This window comes from Crotalus tigris, unplaced genomic scaffold (genome assembly GCF_016545835.1).
Source record: "Crotalus tigris isolate CLP2741 ecotype Arizona unplaced genomic scaffold, ASM1654583v1 scf7180000019173.45859301935:6455823, whole genome shotgun sequence".
Classification (NCBI taxonomy): Eukaryota; Metazoa; Chordata; class Lepidosauria; order Squamata; family Viperidae; genus Crotalus; species Crotalus tigris.
In genome coordinates this window covers 2,165,846-2,188,001 of record NW_024097414.1, presented here as the reverse complement: position 1 = coordinate 2,188,001, position 22,156 = coordinate 2,165,846, and the positions used below count along the sequence as shown (strand labels likewise).

Sequence of the window (22,156 nt, the reverse complement as noted above, 5' to 3'; positions counted from 1 at the left end):
GGGCGGAACGTTCTGGCATCTCCTAAAAAGATCGATGGATTCTGCGCCTCCTTTTAGCCAGCGTTGAGGAAAGAAGCGATCAAAAAGCGTCAAGGAATCCTCTTTCCTCCGATCAGATTGCTCAGAGCGCTTGGCACAAACCATCAGCAGGAAAACGGCTTCAAAGCTGTTAGTTGATCTGAGGGGGCAAGGATGGGCGTAGGAATGTACGGGGGGTCCTTGACTTACGACCACAACTGAGCCCAACGTTTCTGTTGCTAAGCAAGGCAGATAAGGGAGTTAACACCCCAGTTTACGACCTTTTTAGCCAGCTGTTAAGTAAATCCCTGCAGTTATTCCATGAATCATGGAGTTGCTAAGCAAGTCTGTCTTCATTGACTTGGCTGGTCAGAAGCCGGCTGGGAAGGTCGCAAATGGTGATCACGGCAACCGTCTTAAGTGCATGCCGGTTGCCAAGCGCCCAGGTTTTGATCACTTGACCGTGGGGATGTTGCAATGGTCATAAGTGTGACAACCAGTCATAAGTCACTTTTTTTCCAGTGCTGTTGTGGCTTCGGTCGCTAAATGAATGGTTGTTAAGTCGAGGACTGCCTTTATGTATAAATGGGAATTTATATCTGTGTGAATGAGATGCTGACTTGCATGTGTGAGTGCATTCCTCATAGTTTCTGTCGTTTTCACAAGACCAACCTTCGGGAGCTCTAACCATCATTTTAATTCCAGGCTGGATTTGTCACGTGCTTTATTTCGTAACCATGTTTTCTTCTTCTTCCTCCTCTTCCTCAATGCAGTAGCAAATTGCTTCAAGAATTGAGACAGGAGGGGGCTTGCTGCCTGGGCCTTCTTTGCGCTTCTTTGAGCTACGAAGCTGAGAAGATCTTTAAATGGATTTTTAGCAAATTTAGTTCCTCCACTAAAGATGAAGTTAAGCTGCTTTATTTGTGCGCAAGTTACAAGGCGCTGGAGACTGTGGGAGAGAAGAAAGCCTTTTCCTCCGTAATGCAAGTGAGAATCAACGTTATCTTGGAGATTGTTTTGCTTTTCAAACAAAGATCTAAGTCCCAGCTTGTGTCTAAGTAAAAGTTTCTGTTTGGCTAATGACATGCAGATGAACGAGAGATTATTAGTCAGTGGGAATCTGTCCATCCATCCAGCCATCATCTATTCATCTATCTTAGAGACGTGGAATAGAGCAGTGGTGGCGAACCTATGGCACGCGTGCCAGAGGCGGCACTCAGAGCCCTCTCTGTGGGCACCCGCGCCATGCCCCGGAGATGGCAACCGTCCCTCTTCAACCAGCCGCCCGCTAACTGGCCGAGGTCCCACATGGCCGGATGCATCCCAGTACCCATGCGCTCGCTGGCTGGCCTCTGTGTGCAGGGGCCGATGGTGTCAGGCAGCAGCCACCCCGGCCCCTGCCTCACCTTGCCCTGTGACAATGGCACCCCCCCTGCCCTGCCATGCCTCACCTCATCCCGTAGGACAAGCCTCTTGCCCACCACCCCACCTGCCAGAGATCCCCTGGAGACCCCCAACCCTGCCCGGCCCCCATAGGTGTCCCCACAAGCAACATCGAGGTAATCATGCCCACCTTGGCCATACCCACCCAGTCTGCCATGACCACCATAGCGACGCCCACCCGGCACCTGGCGATAAATAAGTGGGTTTTGGGTTGCAGTTTGGGCACTCGGTCTCTAAAAGGTTCGCCATCACTGGAATAGAGTATCAAAAGTACAGGCATAAAGGGCAGCTCATCCTAACTTTGCAAGCAGCTTTTCTGAAATCCTGGCTGCTGACAATTAGTTGTGCTTCTTAGTGGATTGAGTGACTTTTGTGAATTATACAATTAAAAACTGCATCCATCTCTGATTTATTTAATTGCTTTTTGGATAGCTGTAGCCATGCTTGTTTTGCCTGGATTTACAGAACTGTTGTTTTATCTCTCTCTCTCTCTCTCTCTCTCTCTCTCTCTCTCTCTCTCTCTCTCTCTCTCTCTCTCTCTCTCTCTCTCTCTTCTCTCTCTCTCTCTCTCTCTCTTCTCTTTCTCTCTCTCTCTCTCTCTCTCTCTCTCTCTCTCTCTCTCTCTCTCTCTCTTCTCTCTCTCTCCTCTCTCTCTCTCTCTCTCTCTCTCTCTCTCTCTCTCTCAGCTCGTCATGACTAGCCTGCAGTCTATCCTAGAGAATGTGGATACACCCGAATTGCTGTGTAAATGTGTCAAGTGCATCCTTCTTGTGTCTCGTTGTTATCCTCACATTTTCAGCACTAATTTTAGGGTAAGAGCCTGGCCCTCCCTTCGCGTCTTAACGGGCCCATGATGTGTTGCAGGTGGATTAACTTTTGTGTATTGCTTTCCAAGGACACAGTTGACATATTAGTTGGGTGGCATATTGATCACACTCAAAAACCTTCTCTGACCCAGCAAGTCTCAGGTAAGCCTGAAAAATAAAATAACTTCATGTGATGGCCGTGTAACAGGCTCTGATTTCCTTTGGGAAGATCAAGAGTTATTTCTAATACATGCTTTACATCAGTTAGTGCATGCAAAGAAAATAATGTTGCTTGCATAGTTTCAGCTAAACATTTCAGCTTGTTGAAAAAAATCTGGGCACACTAAATTTCATTTTGATCAGAATCCTACCTGCTCTTCTTCCTCCATTCCCTCCCTCCCTCTCTCTCTTCCTCCCTCCCTCCCTCCCTCTTTTCCTTCCTCCCTCCCTCTTGAATAGCTATAATAGGTATAACATTGATTTCTAAAGCCGTTGCCTGCCAAAATCATATTTTATTTATACCAGTATAGAGATTGTTAACTAAAATGTAGCTAATTTTTTTTTTTTCTGCACAGCCGTTTACACATGATGCATGGTTTGTTAGCGCTGGTAGTTTTGCTTGCTTAATTTTTATGCTACTGTTTTTAGATTAACCAGACGTAGCTTTAATCTTTTTTTTTTTTTTCTTTGTCATTGTTCCGGCACTTTTTATAGGATGGTTACAGAGTTTGGAACCATTTTGGGTAGCTGACCTTGCCTTTTCTACCACACTGCTGGGTCAGTTTCTAGAGGATATGGAAGCTTATGCCGAGGTAATGAGGCCATCTGTCTTGAATTGGAATAAAAGCTGGGGGGAAAATGAGATACTTTCTAGGGAGTAACTCAGGTTCTTACCTGTGTCTCTGTCAGGAAGTGTAGTGATACTGTGAACCCTGTAGCTAATTCCCTGAAGGATCTTTCTTCACTCTCTACCTCTTTATGTCATGAATTATTTGCTATTATGTTTGATTTGTTCCTTAAAGTTACCCACAAGAGTAGCTCAAACCAGCGTTTCTCAACCATGGCAGCTTTAACTTGCTGGCTGGGGGATTCTGGGAGTTGAAGTCCACACGTCTTAAAATGGACATGCTTGAGGAACACTACTTTAAACACATTTTTGCTAAGCTCCTATAGAACTTAAGAAGGTCGGTAGGAGCTTTATTGACTGCCTATAAATGAAAAGAAAGCAAGGAGATTTGAAGACTTAAGGAGGTCCTGAGCCCGTAGCCTTTGTCCCTCAACGTTACAGACTCCCACAGGCTGCAATTCTGAGCACAACCTCAATGAGGACCATCTTTATATGTTTTTTTTTCCACCTAGGACCTCGGCCACGTCGCTTCTGGAGAGTCCGTTGATGAAGATATCCCTCCTCCTTCTGTTTCGCTGCCCAAACTGGCAGCCCTGCTTCGCGTGTTCAGCACGGTGGTGAGGAGTATCGGGGAGCGGTTCAGCCCCATTCGGGGGCCACCGATTACTGAAGGATACGTAACTGATGTAAGTCTCCTTCACGCGGGTGAGCAGTTCTGTTGGCAAATGATGCCAAGCTAATCTAAACATTTAATAATAGTGACTTCCGTTTCCGGTCTGAAACTGGAAAATGCGTTGCTTTCATCTCACACACCTCACTGGTGCATATGTAATCCTCAAACGTGACCGTTCAAAGTGGCAACAGACTTACCTTGGGGCCACTTACGACTGGGATTCAAAAGGCCAAGGCCTCATTTATAACCCTTTGCAGCATCCCACAGTCATATGACTGCATTTTAAGACGCTTTTCTGCAAAGGCACGCCCACAGTGAACCATTAGTTTGCTTAATGACCGTGGCACTTGCTTAATGGCTGCCACAGAAAAATCTTTTAGGGCAATTCAGTCATGAATTTTGGTATCTGTAGCAATTAAACAGCTGATTTATCCCAAAGATTTCGCTGAGAGAAGCTTAGATTGTGAGAGAGTTGTCGTTCCTTCTACGGCAGGGGTGTCAAACTCGCAACGTCATGTGACGTGTCATGACTTTTTTGCCATGTGGTTTCGCTATGATGCATCCGGCCCGTGGGCCAGCAGTTTGACATCCCCATTCTATGGTGATTTATACACATAGCACCTTTTAACAAAAAATTGGACATGCTTGATCAAAATACCTTTGGATGGACAGCATGAGTTCAGAGGGATGACATGGTGTATACTTTCATTGTAACTGACTTATCTTTTTTCTTCCCTCACCCTCCTAGGTTTTGTACAGAGTAATGAGGTGTGTGACAGCTGCAAACCAGGTCTTTTTTTCTGAGACGGTCTTGACTGCTGCCGATGAATGTGTCGGTGTCCTCCTTGGCAGCCTGGATCCCAGCATGACTATACATTGTGACATGATCATCACCTATGGATTAGATCAGCTTGAAAATTGTCAGATTTGTGGTACTGATTATATCATCTCGGTGTTGAACTTATTGATGCTGGTACATACAATCCTCATAATATCTGCATTTAATGACACAGTTTTGTTCATTTAAAAATGTAAAAGCAGGTTAAAAAAAACCCAAAAATGTAGATTGGAAAAATAAAGTTAATCCTTTGGCTTTGTTTGAGTTTTAAGAGATATATGTTATGGCCTTAAACAAATTAATGTTTGCTATCTATTAAAAGTGGGGTTTTTCTTGTCAGGATGAACAATTCCTTTAGGATACGCTGTCAGTGTTATACAAATTATATTCTCTATATAATAAAGAAAAACAATATATTTTCCTACTGGACATAATACTAATAACAAGACCAGTTGGGAATATGTATGAAATGTGCTTCGATATAGTTTGATATCAGTGATTGTTGTTGAATTATGTTTCATAGGTCCTTCATAACTATGGATAGGACCTGTAAAATACAGTTTTTAAAAGAATTAGCCAGCCATATAGAAATCCTCTACTGCTAGTATAATCAGAAAATAAGGGGAGCACGTTTGCTAAGAGCATCTGAAAAGGCTGCCTTGGATTTTCCTTCCAGGAAAAGTGAGATTTGATAGATAAAAGCTACTAACTTTCATAGTTTTTATTCCAACTTAACTTTTGTGGACTTCATCCCATATTTAAGAGGTTCCCAAGGGGTGTGTGCGTAAGTGCACTAAAGTGCCTGTCATCCCTGTCACATTTTAGTTTTACATTTGTAACTTGGATGAATAACTTTCGTTTGATGAATAACTAAAGAAATACACTGGTTTAAGGGGGAAAAACATTTTAAACATAATCCATAATCCATGTTTTCAGTCAAAGTGAAAGTTGACTCGTGAAATATTAATGCCCTCTTTTTTTTTGCCTAGATCGTTGAACAAATAAATACAAAACTTCCATCGTCATTTATAGAGAAATTGTTTATACCAGAATCTAAGCTTCTTATGCTCCGCTACCATAAGGAAAAAGAGGTAAGCAGCAAATTAAATTTCACGCCACATGAAATGAACCCTTAGAAGATTTTGTTTTAAGAATAACCTTTAAATTAAGGGAACCCCTACCATTTTATTCTCAGCAAATCAATCTCAGTTGAGACATCACACCTACAGGGAAGGAAACTTAACTAGTTTGAAGTATGTCTTGAATCAATGTGAGTTACAAGAAACATTTCACGTGCAGGAACCTTCTGGACGCGTCATATTTTTCTGTTTTAAAGGTTGTCGCTGCCGCACACGCCGTATATCAAGCAGTGCTAAGCTTAAAGAACATTCCTGTTTTGGAAACGGCCTACAGGTTGATCCTGGGTGAAATGGCCTGCGCCTTGAATAGTCTCCTTTGCAGCCTGCAGCTTCCCGAAGCTTGTTCGGAAATTCTCCATGATGCTTTCAAGAACCACGTTTTTGATGTGGCCAATGCAAAATTTGTTGTCATATTTGATCTCAGTGCACTGACGACAATTGGAAATGCCAAAAATTCGCTGATTGGGGTGAGTGTATCTCCGCAGTTGGGGTACGGATGATTTTTGAATTTCCAAACTGAGGTGTGTCAATGTTGTCCTTTCTGGTGCTCCGAAAAACGGGGAAGGCATCTGGGTAGTAAGAGAGCCAAACGCCGGGGCCTTGCAGCCCTCCGCTCGTCGGCCCAGACAGGTCGGCCTCGAAGGTTGGACAGGTGGCTGTGGCAAATGTAAAGCAGCCTTGCACCCATCGTGCAAAGTAAATGCACTTTTGTGGGTAAGGGGCAGGAAGACGTACCACTGTAATTTCAATACATGCTTTACGTTCTACTATGGCTTGTTTTTCAGATGTGGGCTCTGTCCCCAACGGTGTTTGCTTTGCTGAGCAAGAATTTGATGGTTGCCCACGGTGACATAGCCGTTCACTTTCCAGCTGTCCAGTATGCAGTGCTGTACACCCTCTATTCACACTGCACCAGGTGCGAAGGAGTCTGTTCTTTAAATAAGAAACTGTGGTACTTAAATCAGTTTACAAATGATTTCAATTTTGTTCTCCAAACGCAGGCGTGGGCAACCTTGGTTCTTTTATGACTCGTGGACTTCAACTCCCAGAATTCCTGAGCCAGTCATGCTGACGGGGAAAGGGAGAGGTTTCCAAGCTGAGCCATGCTGGCTCAGGAATTCTGGGAGCTGAAGTCCACGAGTCATGAAAGAGCCAAGGTTGCCTACCCCTGTCCTAGTGGGAGATCTTGCTGGATTCTTAAAACATCCCTTGCGTGTTCTCTAGGATCTCCCTTATTTGATAAGAGAGGATGCACTGTGAGATCCCTGTGGCAAAATATAAGGATTATTGGAGCAAAAAGATAACCAAGGCTTTGCTCGTATTGGAGGGGCTCATACCTTTTTCTAAGAATTAAACAGGAAGTTTAGATTCTGCATGGGTTTTTTTTTTCTTGCTGAGGGAAATGAGATGCTCGATTGTCAAGAATTAGCCTTTCAAGAGAGAAGAAACACTATTGATAAGGGGGAAGATTGATGTACACAGTAAGGGAGAAGTTTCAGACCTATTGCCAAAGTTATAAGGGGAAAATATGGCTTAAATCAAAAACGAGAAGGATCTGCACAAGTAACTCAAGCAACACCCCTAATTTACAAGAGTATAAGAGAGGCTGGGGAGGGGGGGAAATAAAGCAGAGTCAAATGGGCAAGACTATACAGCCTTCTTGGGAAGTTGATTTCCTGGTCTGGTCTACATAGTGCTGCATTCTTAGAAGGTAGCAAAGGAAGATAGTAAAATAGTCTTCTATGGAAATGTTGAGCTTCAGGCTTCAACAATTTTAACATTTAACGCTATCAGACTACCACAACACACATTGCCTCCCCAAATATATAGCGTTTAGCCTGATTTATATGACTAAAATTTAATTCTTCTTCCCTTTTCCAGGCACGACCACTTCATATCTAGCAGTCTCAGCTCCTCGTCTCCTTCTTTGTTTGATGGGGCTGTCATAAGCACTGTGACCACAGCCACAAAGAAACATTTCTCTATCATTGTAAACCTCCTGGGACTTTTACTCAAAAAGGATAACCTGACCCACGATACCAGGTGACTAGTAGTTTCATCCAGTCAAAATAACGTTTCTCTAATAAAATGATCAATACTAATTAAAGATCAATAGCATGAGAAAAAAGGGCAAGGAAGGAACTTGATATATTCAAGAGATTTTTTTTTTCCTTAGTATTCTCAGGAAATAGATTCCTGGATATTTGTAATATGTGTCTGTTTTTCATTTAAACCTAAAATCTTGGGTATTAAATTGAACTCCAGAGCAGTGTTTTTCAAAGTTGCCAACTTTAAGGTGTGTGGACTTCAGCCCCCAGAATTCCACAGCTCTCATGCTTAAAGTTGTCGTTTGAAACTGCCATGTCTGAAAAGCTCTTTTTCTCTGGAGAAATGCATGGATACATAATATAAAAATTGAAGAGACTGGTTGTGTTTATAGGAAACTGCTCATGACTTGGGCTTTGGAAGTCGCTGTTTTGATGAAGAAATCGGAGACCTACGCACCCTTGTTCTCTCTCCCCTCCTTCCATAAGTTTTGCAAAGGACTTCTGGCAAACAGTAAGTTTTACTTTCCCAATTTAAAAAGAGATCAGCGAAAGGCGTGCAAGTTTTCTTGTGAATCTGCCGTTAGAAAACGAGCAGAGATCTTGCGTTTTATATTTTATTTTAATACTCATTGCTAAAAGATAAACAGATTGTATCATTCTGATGGATAATAAAACCGCCTTAATTCCACCCAAAATGCAGCTCTCTTGGAAGATGTTAACATTTGTCTCCAAGCATGCAACAGCCTTCATGCTTTGTCATCCTCTCTCCCAGAAGATTTACTCCAGAGGTATTTAGCCCATTCATCTTTTGCAAATCCATTGTTCTGTTGAGATTTTGTGCAAGTACCTGCCTGATTTCCTTCTGGGATGTTTTCACTGTTTTGTGGCACAGGTGTGTTGACGTATGCCGCGTCCAGCTGGTCCACAGTGTTGCTCGGATAAGACAAGCATTTGGAAAACTCTTAAAGTCTATTCCTTTGGATGTCATACTAAGGTAAGTGAGTGAGTTGTACTAGGTATAAATTCTTACAATCTGTGTGTGGAAAAAGAAGATCAAGTGATGTATTGTAGTCAGATATGTTCAATTATAATCTTAAGACCAGTTGCATGCTGGCTGGGGAATTCTGGGAGTTGAAGTCCATCCATCTTAAAAAGTTGCCAAGGTTGAGAACACTGCCCTAGATCAGGGGCAGGCAACCTTGTCTCTTTTATGACTCGTGGACTTCAGCTCCCAGAATTCCTGAGCCAGCATGGCTCAGCTTGGAAACCTCTCCCTTCCCCTCAGCATGGCTGGCTCAGGAATTCTGGGAGTTGAAGTCCACGAGTCATAAAAGAGCCAAGGTTGCCTACCTCTGCCCTAGATCCTTTCCCAATCCATTGTGAGAATTTGATGGATTGGGAGATGCATTCTTTAGGATGTGAGGGGTCTGATGTACTGCACAGTGGGTCCAGAGTTCTTTTCATACCCTTTCTGCATGCCAAGTGGTAGGTCACATTGTGTGTAAATAATGTGGGGCCCATGTAAAAGCAGAGTGCCATTTTTGCGCTGAGGAAGGGTTTTACCTTTACAAGACAACAGCTGGGAGACAGTGTTGGGTCTGTATTTGCCTCCCAAGTTCTCACTTGGTGGGTTGTTTTTTTTCTTGTAACTTTTAATAGCAACCACCACCACACAGAAATACAAGAAATCTCCCTGGCCATCCGAGGTCATATGAGCAAAGCTCCAAGCAATACATTTCACCCACAAGACTTTTCTGATATCATCAGTTTCATCCTGTATGGAAGTTCTCACCGAACAGGGTAAGAAGCATGTGCGAACTTCAAAGCTACACCCCCCCCCCAAAGTACATTATTTGGTGGGTAGAAGAACAAGGAAAAATGGGTCTGTTGCAAGAGGTAGTCAGTCACTGAGAAATTATACATGATATGCAGGACAGAGGAGAGAAATTGACACCCTGAGACATACAGATAAGATAGAATGAAAAACTAATTTTATTTGATATTAAATCTCAAAACAGCCATTGTTGTCTGAATACAGCCACAATTACTGTAAATAACATTCCTCTCTTCATCCAAATCAGTGGTTCTCAACCTGTGGGTTGGGACCCCATTTGGGGTCGAATGACCATTTCACGGGGGTCGCCAAACAACGCAGTCCGCCATTTTTTCCCCCTTTTCCTTAGCTGTGCTACTCCCTTTTATTCTATTGGCTTTTGAAAGCCAATAGAATAGACTCTCTTGAATAGAGTCTAAATCTATTGGCTTTCAAAAGCCAATAGGAAATGTCCAGGCTGTCTCTGCCCTGCTGAGCCCGCCAAAAGTCCCATTCTGCAAACGGTGCTGCACCAGTTGAGTAGTCCTCGACTTACGACTGGTTGGGGGGTCGCGACATTAAAAAGATTAAGAACCACTGATCCAAATGAAATGTTCAATTATATTGTTGTTAACATTTGCTCACCTGCCTTAATAATAATCCGTTTTGTTTCAGGAAAGAGAGCTGGCTAGAAAGGTTATTTTACAGTTGCCAAAGATTGGATAAACACGATCAATCAAGTATTCCACGCAATTTATTGAAAACAGAGGCTGTACTGTGGCAGTGGGCTATTTGGGAAGCAGCCCAATTTACTGTCCTTTCAAAGTTAAGAACACCGCTCGGCAGAGCTCAGGACACCTTCCAGACTATTGAAGGTAACTGGCAAAAATTTACAGTATACATTTTGAGAATTTTACCTTGGATAGGTAGAAATTTTTAAAACATGCTCATATACAGTACACATGTGTGTTTCCCAAAAATTAAGGGGCATTTTGGAAATAATGTGCTTATTTTTTTAAAATTTAAACTTGCCTTAACTTAAAATGTGTAATGTACAGTTGTGTTTTTAAAAAGCATTCTGTTTAGCATGTTACTGAAATTTGCAAAACATTTCATTAAGCTATTTTTCTAGACTTCCAAAGCACAGCATATATACATAAAATTCCTATGCATTCTCCTCTAGTTATAGAAAATAAAAAAATCCCTTTCTAGTGGGATGGCAAATCAGACATTAATACAAAATATACTCATCAGAGCTTTGTGAGGGGCGCTCATTTCTGGAATTTTCCTAGCTAGTTACACCTTTATCTCTATTACTTTCCTATGTGAGATAAAATCCATAATTACGAATCCATGGACAGCTTTTGTATACTTGTATATAAAGTTAATATTAAGCATAAGGAGGTATGTGCGTTCAGTATGATCCCATTCAAAATGCCCAGTATGGTAATGTGACCTCTTTTTTTGCAATGAAGGAATCACTTTTTTCAAGTTTGGGTCGAAACTTGAAAACTTAGACCAGTGGTTCTCAACCTGTGGGTCGGGACCCCATTTGGGGTCGAATGACCATTTCACGGGGGTCGCCAAACCATGCTGTCCGCCATTTTTTTCCCTTTTCCCTAGCTGTCCTACTCCCTCTTATTGGTGGCCACACCCACTTGGGGGTCACCACAACATGGGGAACTGTATTATGGGGTCACGGCATTAGAAAGGTTGAGAATCACTGGGTTAGACCAGGGGTAGGCAACCTTGGCTCTTTTATGACTCGTGGACTTCCAGGCTGGCTCAGGAATTCTGGGAGTTGGAGTCCAGGAGTCATAAAAGAGCCAAGGTTGCCTACCGCTGGGTTAGACTGATGCATTGTACCATGATCTCTTCTGAATGGGTGCTTCCAGGTATCATTAGAAGCCTTGCAGCTCACACGTTAAATCCGGATCAAGATGTCAGCCAGTGGACTACAGCTGACAACGATGAAGGTCACAGCAGCAACCAGTTGCGGCTGGTTCTGCTCCTTCAGTACTTGGAGAATTTGGAGAAACTGATGTATAATGCTTATGAAGGGTGCGCCAATGCTCTTACATCCCCACCAAAGGTATTTATTTATTTTATTTATTTATTTTATGAGACTTATATACCGCTTTAAGTGCAAGCACTCTCTAAGCGGTGTACACCAGTAAGCAATGTATCTATATATTTACATTGCCCCCAACAATCTGGGTCCTCATTTTACCTACCCCGGAAGGATGGAAGGCTGAGTCAACCTTGAGCCGGTGAGATTTGAACCGCTGACCTGCTGAACACAGTCAGCTAAAGTGGCCTGCAGTACTGCACTCTAACTGCTGCGCCACCTGGGTAACTCCAATCCCCCCCCTCTCCTACTTATGCGGTAGCCTTAAAACATCAGTTTGCTTTAATAAAGGAGCAGACCAGATCAGCTGTTGATTGGGGTTATCTTCATAGTTCAGAGCTCCTTCTGAAGATAGACACTGCACAGTTATGCTACATGATGCAATGCAAACTTGCTTTCCACTGATTTAGCCGTAGTTTGTTTGTTTTTTATTTTACAATGGATAGGCTAGACCAGGGGTAGGCAACCTTGGCTCTTTTATGACTTGTGGACTTCAACTCCCAGAATTCTTGAGTCAGCATGGCTGGTTCAGGAATTCTGGATATTGAAGTCCACAAGTCATAAAAGAGCCAAGGTTGCCTACCCCTGGGCTAGACATAATGCAGACCTTTCTGTTGTACGTCTGTGAGTAAATCAACAGTAAGTGAGATTTCTCCCTCTCCATTTATGAAGGTAATCAGGACCTTCTTCTATACGAATCGTCAGACTTGCCAAGATTGGTTGACTCGTATTCGACTTTCCATCATGCGTGTTGGGTTATTGGCTGGACAGCCCGCTGTCACTGTCCGTCATGGCTTTGATTTGCTGACAGAAATGAAGACTAATAATGTATCTCAGGTACAACACTTCTTCCGGGCAAAATATTTTCATAGTCTTCTGAATAAATCACTGGGTAAGCCAAGCGCTGCTGGTTTACTTGTGTCTTATGCTCTCTTTATGCTGTAAAGTGCTATTGCTATTGGTTTCTGGATTTTTGACATCCTTTTTAGGAATGAAAAGGACTCTGGGTTGCGATAACCGGGTATAAAGTGAACTAACCATTTTTGACCTCTTTGCTATTAGGGAAACGAATTAGAAGTAACTATCATGATGGTGGTTGAAGCCCTCTGTGAACTTCATTGCCCAGAAGCCATTCAAGGTGTAGCTGTCTGGTCTTCAGCTATAGTTGGGAAAAACCTCACCTGGATTAATTCTGTAGCTCAGCAGGCTGAAGGACGGTGAGTGGTCTGTACAACAATGCTGGACGAATGTACCAGGTTCCCCCCCTTTTTTATGTTTAGACCATCCACACAAGGAAGGGGAATCAAGGGGCATCATGTGGGTGAAGGCCTCCTTATGGATGTAGTGTCCCAGCGGCTTGTAGGAGTCCAGTTATCGGGGTGCAAAGATTTCCAGAGCATCCGTATAACCTAGTAGATCTGAGACTGGTGCTCAGCCTCTCTTGAAGAACTGTTTTAGGCTGTAGTATGGTTTGTTTGATGGGAGTCATTTATCCTCATCATCGGCTATTTTGGTTATGTGGCCACCAGAATTGCCAGCAGATGAGATGTAGAGTTTTTAAATATCCAAAGTGCCCAGCCTGTTTTACGTCATGGCTGTGTTTGAGAGCATTAAGGCGGGAGGGCTTCAGGCAGGTACAGTCCCCCCCCCGTAAGCCAAACCATCCCTGCATGTTAGGGAGGTTTGGTTATCTTTGAACCATTGATCGGTGAGGAGCTCTTGTTTTATTTTCTTTGCCCCAGGGTCATCAGGATTAGGGACCCTGCCCGCCTGCTAACATTGGATGTTCTTGCTTTGGCAATATCATAAATACCAACTCGGAGTAGATCCAGTACATTGCTCTCCAAATTTGGTAACTTTAAGACTTGTGGACTTCAATTCCCAGAATTCTGGGAGTTGAACTCACAAGTCTTAAAAGTTACCAAGTTAGGAGACCCCTGATTTAGAAGGTAAGGGATGGTGGGAAGGCAGAAGCTTGTAGCTTTTTTCTGAATGGGAGAATAGAGATGAGAACAGGATGATGGGTTCACTTTATCCCGTTCTCACTTTTGAATTTGATTTAGCCATCAAATTCAAAGGTGAATTTGCAGGCTAAATCTGGACTTCTGGCCTGCTCATTGCCAAGCTATATGAGGGGCTTTTTCTGCCCAGTGAGGAGCCTTCTGTTATGGGATGGATTAAAGCAGCATAAGTAGTCACGGGAAGTTTTTCTGACTCCTAAAACTGACATTCTTGAAGGTTTGAAAAGGCGGCAGTTGAATACCAGGAGCATCTTTCGGCCATGACGGGGGTGGATTGTTGCGTCGCCGGTTTCGATAAAGCTGTCCTCAAGTTGGCTAATTTGAACAGTGGCAATAATGCCAGCCCGAAACACTCCCTAAATGGTGCGTATTCATTTTTTGGAGAGACCGTGCTTGTTTAGTCGGTTCCTTAAGGTCTGTGACAGTCGTGGCTGGGCAGCATAGAATAAAGGGCGTGTCTCCCTGTGTGTATGTGAATGAAAAGGCACATAAGCCTAAAAAAAGAGCAGACTGCATGTTTCCTGGGCAAATGGAACAAGTGGGAGTATAAGGTTGGCACCATTGACTTGATAGGAGCCTATTTGGGGGATAGTTCACCATGAGAAGTAACGGTGCAACCTCTTTTTGGCAAGGGGGAGAATTTTTTTGGCAATGGCATTTTCTGTACCTGTGCCCAATAGACTAATATATTGCGTTGACCAAAAAGCAGCGCGGGTGACAGTCTTGCAGGCAGGAAAACAAAACTCTTTCCAAAAAAAGCCACACTAGATGGGCACCTCTAGTCTAGCTTTCATCCCAAGAAATGAATTCCAAGGTGTATGTCCAGAAATAAAACATTTTTTTTTTCAAATATTGTGTTTTACAATATGTGGAGGGCACTAACAGTAGACTTCGGCTTCCGCAGGAGATTCGCGGAAGATGGTGCTGACTAAGCCAGGGGATTCTTCTCCTGAAGTCATCAATTACCTGGGGAACAAAGCTTGCGAGTGTTACATTTCCATCGCCGACTGGGCTGCAGTGCAGGAATGGCAGAACGCGGTGCACGACTTGAAAAAGAACAGCAGCAGTGGCTCCGTAAATTTAAAAGCAGACTTCAACTACATCAAGTAAGTTCTGCTGGCTTGTCAGTTGTGTCTTTGCCACAGGGAAGTCTTTCAAGCAACAAGGTGTGCTTGGGACTAGCTCACCTGTGTGATGGATAAAAGGAAATCAAGAGGAGAGGATAATTTGAGGTTTCCCTGGAGAGGACAGCCTTCTGATTTTGAGCTGTAGTAGTTCTGCGCCCGGCAAGTTATATTTGGTTCTGCCTCCCGGTTCTCTATTACTAGCAAGATTTTTTTTTTTTAAAGAAGTAGGCCAGCTTCCCAGACAGAGGTTTAAGGAGATAAGCAGTGTCCTGCTAAGTCACACCTCTGCCCCATCTAGTCTAGCAGTCTGTTCTCATAGTGGTCCACCAACTGCGCAAGGAAGCCCATCAGTTTCTCAGAAGATAGCCTTCAGAGGCAGTCCCATAGTCACTGATTGCCAGGTGTTAATCCAATATAGCAGTTCCTGGCCCACCTAAACTGCTTTTCTTTTTTTTTAATGGAAGTTTTTTATTTTTTCCATATAAACATTATAAAAAAAAGTATACAATACAATTTTAAGATAAAATAAATATTATTACGACCTGCCCACTCCCCCCAGGCCGCGTCCACCCTCTCTTAAAACATTCCCTACTTCCCTCCTCTTTCTCACCTCCCATCCTACTCTCTTCCCCTCCCCTTATCCTCTCACTACCCTACTTCCTCTCTACAGTTGCCCACCTCTCACCCCTATCAAACCCATGAACGCAGCATAAGGGGAGTGCCCAGGCCGCACCCCTATAAGCAACCATTATCTATATTACACTTACCCCCCCCCACATTTCCTCCCTCCCACCCCCAACCCCCCTCCCTTCACTTCCCAGAGCAGAATACAGGGTTAATAATTAAAAGGATTTATAATAATAAGAAAAAAGAAAAGAAAAAGAAAAAAAAGAAAAAAGAAAAAAATAATAAAAGAAAAAAATATCATACTTAACCTTTAACTCCAATAGCCTATAAGACAATTCTCTGTAATATTTACTATAATATTCATTCATTTCTTGAATATGTGTCAAAACTGAAATAGTCATGTGATATGGACCGCTTGCAAAGATTCTGCACTTGGCTCATTCTTGTGACCTTGCCAAAACAGATCTAACTAATTCTATTTTAGGATAGTCATTGCCCTCCGGTGTAAAATTCTGAAGGGTCGGATGAAAGGAACAGATGAAGCCAAAGAGAAAAGTAAAGGGCAAAATCCATTATTTTTCCTCTCTGATCTTTTCCTAACACGTAGAAATTCAACCAATCAATTAATATTGCCCCACTCCCTAATAGTAGCCTGTCAGAAAGAGAGAGACAGAGAGAGAGAGAACAGTCTTTGGAAGTGACTATGGCCGAAATAAAGCCGAAAGCTGCTTGTTGCTGAGGTCTATTAAGAAATGGGTTTGATTTTGTCGCAGGTCCCTGAGCAGTTTTGGAGCAGGGGAACTTTCCGAATGTACAGAACAACTAGAGCTGCTTCCTGGAGAAGACATCAACCTGCTTATTGGAGGGGCCAAAGAAAAAATAGGTACTCCAAATTAAAGATTATCTTGAGTCACGGGGGGTGGGGCTCAGCTTCATTCTCATACCCATCCATTGGTGGTGTGGGTGACTATGGTGAGATTAAAAAAGCCAACCTGAAGTCAATGAACATTAGCAACTCTTAATATCTGCTGACGCTCGTTGTAGATATGAAGAAGCTGCTTCCAAACGTGTTGTCTCCCGACCCCAGAGAACTTCAGAAAGCCATTGAGGTTCAGCTCTTGAGAAGCTCCGTCTGTCTGGCCACAGCTGTAAGCTACATCGACCAGGACCAGAAATGGCAGCCCATGACAGAGTGAGCCTGGCGTGGTGATCGGAGGGTCGGGATAGGCTTTATATGCCTTTATGGAAGGCTAGCAGCTCAAATAATTTTTGGATGTGCCCCTTGGTTTTTTTTTTTTTTTAGGAACGTGACCAAGTATTTGAAGCAGACGTCCCGCATTGCTCTTGGGCCTTTACGGCTGTCCACCTTGACCGTTTCTCAGTCTTTGCCAGTCCTCAGCACTCTGCAGCTGTACTGTTCGTCCGCTTTGGAAAACACCGTTTCGAGCCAGCTGTCCTCCGAGGTATACGTCTTGGCCTCCTGAAGGACAGGACCGGGATATCAGATATGGATGGGTGCTCTTGCTTGTAGCCTGGCCCTGGCCAAGTGTGTGGATTTAGAAACTCCTTTGACCTTAAAAAGACCTCATGATAACGATGGAGAACAAAAGTCCAGACCGAGCAAAATACTTTTGAGAAGAACCACCCTAGGCTTCCAATATTAACACGCATCAATTAGGTTTACGGGGTGAAGATCAAGTCCTGTTATGTAGTTGCAGATAAATGTTACTTTGGTGCTTTTTGTGTGTCTATGTGGGGGAGAGGATTTTATTATCTGAGGGTATTTCATAACCAGTCTTGCTGTATTAAAAAAAAATATTTCATTTAAAGATCTGTATGGTAGACCATCTTAAACAATTCTGGGCAAGTCACTCTTAACTCTAAAACATAATCATAAAACAATAAAAATATAATTACCTCAATAGCAAAAGTCAGCTGGCATCACCACTGACCTCCCGTTATGGTATTATCAAACACTTATGATTAATGAAGAGGTGTGTAGACTGGAGGCATACAGCACATACTTTAATAATGTGTCCAAGACATGCATAGGAGTGTTTCTATTAAAAGCTGGAAGAAAAGGCTCCTTCCAGACCCCTCAGTTACTCCTCTCCTCTGTTTGTTACAGGATTGCCTGATTCCCTTGTTCAGCGAAGCCTTGCGTTCATGTAAGCAACACGATGTAAGGCCGTGGATGCACGCTTTAAGATACACCATGTTCCAAAACCAGTTGCTGGAGAAACTGAAAGGTATAGACGCTAAACACACCTGCATTTTGATAAGGAGATCCTAGAATTCTCCCTCTGATAAAGGTGTAGCAGTTGTATTAATCTGCAGCTGGTTTCACAAGACGCCCATCCTATTATCTCACGAATGTCTCTGTTCTGTTTGTATCAGTTATTCCTAGGAGAATCTAAAGCTATTTCCCCTATGCTACAGTTAAACAGGTTGCAAAATCTTCCCACCTGATTTTTCTGCCTTAAAGTTTAAAAAGAAGGAAAGAGTTATTTCATCAAGATGAGTTACCCTTCGGGTTTGAGAGAACCTAGAAGTTGAGATCGTAAATAAAGGGAAACATTATTTAGACCCAGTGCTTGGTAATATTATTCAAGAAAAGAGATTAGATATCTTTAATCAGAATTGAGCTAGAAGGGACCTTGGAGTCTAACTACCTGCTCAAGCAGGAGAGCTTATACCATTGCAGACAAGTGGCTGTCCAGTCTCTTCCTCAAAACCTCCAGGGATGAACCACCCACCATGTCTGGTGGCAAGCTGTTCCACTGGTTAATTGTCCTCAGTGTTAGGAAGTTTCTCCTTAGTTCCAGGTTGCTTCTCTCCTTGACTAGTTTCCATCCATTGTTTCTTGTCTTGCCTTCTGGTGCTTTGGAAAATAGGTTGACCCCCTCTTCTTGGTGGCACCCCTCTTCTCCGTAATTTGTCACATCTGATTCTTTTAGTTCACCCCTTTTCAACTTCCGTGTTTTCAGAGCAGAATATTCCAGTTAAAAGCCATTTGATGGAACTGGGGCTGACCGCCGCAAAATTTGCTAGGAAACGTGGGAACGTGGCCCTGGCAACGCGACTGCTTGCTCAGTGTAGCGAAATTCAGCCAGGGAAAACCACCACAGCCCAGGATTTAGTCCACCACTTTAAGAAGCAGCCGGCACCGATTCAAATGGACGAAAAATGGGGTCCTGAGCTTGAAATAGAAAAGACCAAACTGTTATACACAGCTGGTAAGTGCCGCTTGGGTAACTTTCTCAAAAAGAAAAAGAAAAACCACTTTTTAGTACTAGTCATGTTTTCCTTGATAAATTAAATTTATATGTTGCCCATCTCACTATCTGAAGTGACTATGGATTTACCTGGCTTTAATGAAATTTTCAGGTCACGCATCCCTTGAGAAATTAACCTATGTCTAATTTTCCACATGGGACTCAGATTAAGATGAAGAGTTAAAATGGAGTATATCTAAATTCATGGTGAGAGCCAGGTTGGCGCAGTGGTGAAGGCACCAGGAGACTTGAGTTCTAGTGCCGCCTTAGGCACAAAGCCAGCTGGGCCAGACCCTTTCTCTCAGCCCTAGGAAGGAAGCAATGGCAAGCCATTTCAGAAAAAAAACTCGCCAAGAAAACTGCAGGGACTTATCCAGGCAGTCTCTTGGGAAGGGAAAAAAAAAAATTATGGCAGCTCTTGCTGCGTCAGTAGAATACTAAATGGGGATTTTAAACTTTTTAAGATGACCCTTTCTCAAATTCCCTGCCATCTCTCACTTTTTAAAGTGGAAAAGGGGCAAGGCGTTTTGGGAAACACATCTGCATCCGGTGTTCTGGGATAATGCAGTGAATGTTAACAGTTGTTTCGCTTTTAACAGAGATGCTTTATATCCGTCCCTTTGCCCCCCCCCCCATGGGTTGTTAAGGCCACCTTCATCTCTGAAATACGCAGAGCTGAAATGCCAGCTTCTCGTTCTTCCAATCGTGCCCCTAAAATGGCCTTCCCTGTTTTCAGGCCAGTCCACCCACGCCATGGAGATGCTGAGCTCCTGTGCCATATGCTTCTGCAAATCTGCCAAAGCCGAAAGCGCTGTGGCCAAGTCCATCCTTACCTTAGCCAAGTGGATCCAAGCCGAGTGGAAGGAAATTTCAGGACAGTTGAAACAAGTGTACCGAGCGAGGCATCAACAGAATCTCGCTGGCCTTTCCATGCTGTCCAGAAACATCTACACCTTGATTGATCTGCCCTCTGTGAATTCCATGGAGGAGGACTATCCGAGGATCGAAAGTGAATCCACAGGTAAAAAAACCCCCCAGAGTTGGCTGTTGTTGTTCTTTTTGCTTTGTATACATAGCAGGTGGTTGATGGACCAATAGCAGATCCCACCTCACCTGTCGCACACCCTGTTTTTATTCTCCCCATCTTTTTACCATAATTTTAATCATAATTTATAATTTTATTTTCATCTATCCATCCATCTATCTATATCAGTGGTTCTCAACCTGTGGGTCGGGACCCCATTTGGGGTCAAATGACCATTTCACGGGGGTCGCCAAACAATGCAGTCCGCCATTTTTTTCCCCTTTTCCTTAGCTGTGCTACTCCCTTTTATTCTATTGGCTTTTGAAAGCCAATAGAATAGACTCTCTTGAATAGAGTCCAATTCTATTGGCTTTCAAAAGCCAATAGGAATTGTCCAGGCTGTGTCTGCCCTGCTGAGCCCGCCAAAAGCCCCAGTCTGCAAACGGTGCTGCACCAGTTGAGTAGTCCTCAACTTACGACCGGTTGGGGGTCGCGGCATTAAAAAGGTTGAGAACCACTGATCTATATCTATCTGTCTATCCACCCACCCACCCATCTATATCTATCTATCTATCTATCTATCTATCTATCTATCTATCTATCTATCTATCTATCTATCTATCTATCTATCTATCTATCTATCACGGTAAAAGGTGGACTGCTAGCTTTTTTTTTTTTTTTTTTTTTTTTGAGATAACCACACTATGCTTTGTTCTCTTTCTCCAGTAAACATCGGTGTTGGAGAACCTGATTTCATTTTGGGGCAGCTGTATCGTCTCTCTTCAGCCCAGGCTCCTGAAGTAGCGAAATCGTGGGCAGCTCTAGCTAGCTGGGCTTATAGATGGGGCCGAAAGGTGGTTGACAATGCCAGGTAAATCCATTTTTTAAAATTGACATGGGCTGTGACTACGTCTCAAGTTAATAACTTTCTGTAAATGGAGTTCAAGCAGAATCATTATAAAACCTGCCTTGTTTAACTTACGAGCCTCTGTTGCAGAGTCAGTTTAAATTATGAAAGGGTATACCCTGTCGTTTCCAAAAGGAGGATGTCATCATGAAACAAAACAGATTGATTTTCTTAATCACAGATATAAAATACAGCTTCCAGGAAGTCTAACTGGAATCTTGTTGTAAAGATTGAACTGTAGCTTTTGATAAGCGGTTTGCTACATGCAGGCTTAACATAAAACTAATCGCTGTCAGATCTTTTTTAATTTCAAAAATAACATGTACTGGTTCTATCGTCTTTAACTTTCCAAATATTTCTGTTGCATTTTAAGAACTCGAAAGAACCATAGTAAATCCTGATTGCTTTGTGGCTCTAAAAGTTTTTATTTTCAGCTGCTAGCTTTTATGGGGCAGGGGGAGATAATTGAATAAGCAGACTGAACAGTAGGCTATCTGAAAAAAAAAAAAAAAAATCATTCCAGCAAAGCTGTGTTAGCACCACCCAAATAACTTAACTTTTGGAAAAATTCTTTGATGTTACAGTCAAGGAGGTGTGCGCTTGCTGCCAAGGGAAAAATCTGAAGTTCAGAGCCTACTTCCGGAAAACATTATCGAGGAAGACAGAGAGAAAATCTACAACATTCTTGGCCAGGCTGTCTGCCGCCCTGCTGGGATTCAAGTAAGTCTAAAATTTGCAGGTGAATAACAGCTGAATAGTCAGATACAGGTAACTTACGTCTACTATAGCTGAGCCCAACATTTACATTTTTTAAGTGAGTTTTGCCTCATTTTACGACTTTTTCCTGCCACGTTGGTTAGGTGGATCATTGTAGTTGTTAAATTGGTAACGGTTGTTAAGTGAATTTGGATTCCCTGTTGACTTTGCTTGTCAGAAGGTGGCAAGAGATGATGATGATAATAATAATAATAATAATTGCAAAAGGCGGCCTTATTAGGAACGGCTTCCATCCTGCGACGATATCTGTAATACCATCAAACATCCACATCTGCCTATCACAGGTCCTGGGTAAGGACTCGATAGGTAGACAAAATGCCAAATCCAGTCTGAACATCTGGCTGACTGTGCAATGATCCATAATAATAATAATAATCATAATAATAATAGTTGGAAGGGACCTTGGAGGTCATCTAGTCGAGCCCCCTGCTCAGGCAGGAAACCCTGTACCATTTCGGACAAATGGCTGTCCGGTCTCTTCTTTAAAACTTCCAGTGTTGGAGCATTCACCGCTTCTGGAGGCAAGTTGTTCCACTGGTTAATTGTTCCAACTGTCAGGTGACCCTGAGACACAGCATCCATCATAAATGTGAATCAGTTGCCAAGCATCTGCATGTAAATCACATGACCATGGAGATGCTACAA

At 42.9% G+C, this 22,156-nt stretch overlaps 1 protein-coding gene across 1 annotated transcript in view; it reads left to right on the top strand.

Moving 5' to 3' along the window:
• Positions 1-22,156, top strand: part of SMG1 (SMG1 nonsense mediated mRNA decay associated PI3K related kinase) — a 63,239-nt gene that overhangs the window by 11,761 nt on the left and 29,322 nt on the right. The window contains exons 6-33 of the mRNA XM_039360868.1: positions 792-1,005; positions 2,148-2,273; positions 2,357-2,429; positions 2,982-3,079; positions 3,627-3,800; positions 4,536-4,760; positions 5,615-5,716; positions 5,962-6,231; positions 6,550-6,680; positions 7,646-7,807; positions 8,205-8,323; positions 8,513-8,600; positions 8,705-8,806; positions 9,472-9,612; positions 10,301-10,500; positions 11,521-11,717; positions 12,426-12,590; positions 12,816-12,970; positions 13,992-14,137; positions 14,679-14,880; positions 16,302-16,411; positions 16,573-16,720; positions 16,832-16,991; positions 17,657-17,777; positions 18,516-18,764; positions 19,540-19,824; positions 20,554-20,698; positions 21,319-21,454. Of these exons, the coding sequence (XP_039216802.1) occupies positions 792-1,005; positions 2,148-2,273; positions 2,357-2,429; positions 2,982-3,079; positions 3,627-3,800; positions 4,536-4,760; positions 5,615-5,716; positions 5,962-6,231; positions 6,550-6,680; positions 7,646-7,807; positions 8,205-8,323; positions 8,513-8,600; positions 8,705-8,806; positions 9,472-9,612; positions 10,301-10,500; positions 11,521-11,717; positions 12,426-12,590; positions 12,816-12,970; positions 13,992-14,137; positions 14,679-14,880; positions 16,302-16,411; positions 16,573-16,720; positions 16,832-16,991; positions 17,657-17,777; positions 18,516-18,764; positions 19,540-19,824; positions 20,554-20,698; positions 21,319-21,454 (4,444 nt within the window). The remainder of the gene's footprint in view (positions 1-791; positions 1,006-2,147; positions 2,274-2,356; positions 2,430-2,981; positions 3,080-3,626; positions 3,801-4,535; positions 4,761-5,614; positions 5,717-5,961; positions 6,232-6,549; positions 6,681-7,645; positions 7,808-8,204; positions 8,324-8,512; positions 8,601-8,704; positions 8,807-9,471; positions 9,613-10,300; positions 10,501-11,520; positions 11,718-12,425; positions 12,591-12,815; positions 12,971-13,991; positions 14,138-14,678; positions 14,881-16,301; positions 16,412-16,572; positions 16,721-16,831; positions 16,992-17,656; positions 17,778-18,515; positions 18,765-19,539; positions 19,825-20,553; positions 20,699-21,318; positions 21,455-22,156) is intronic.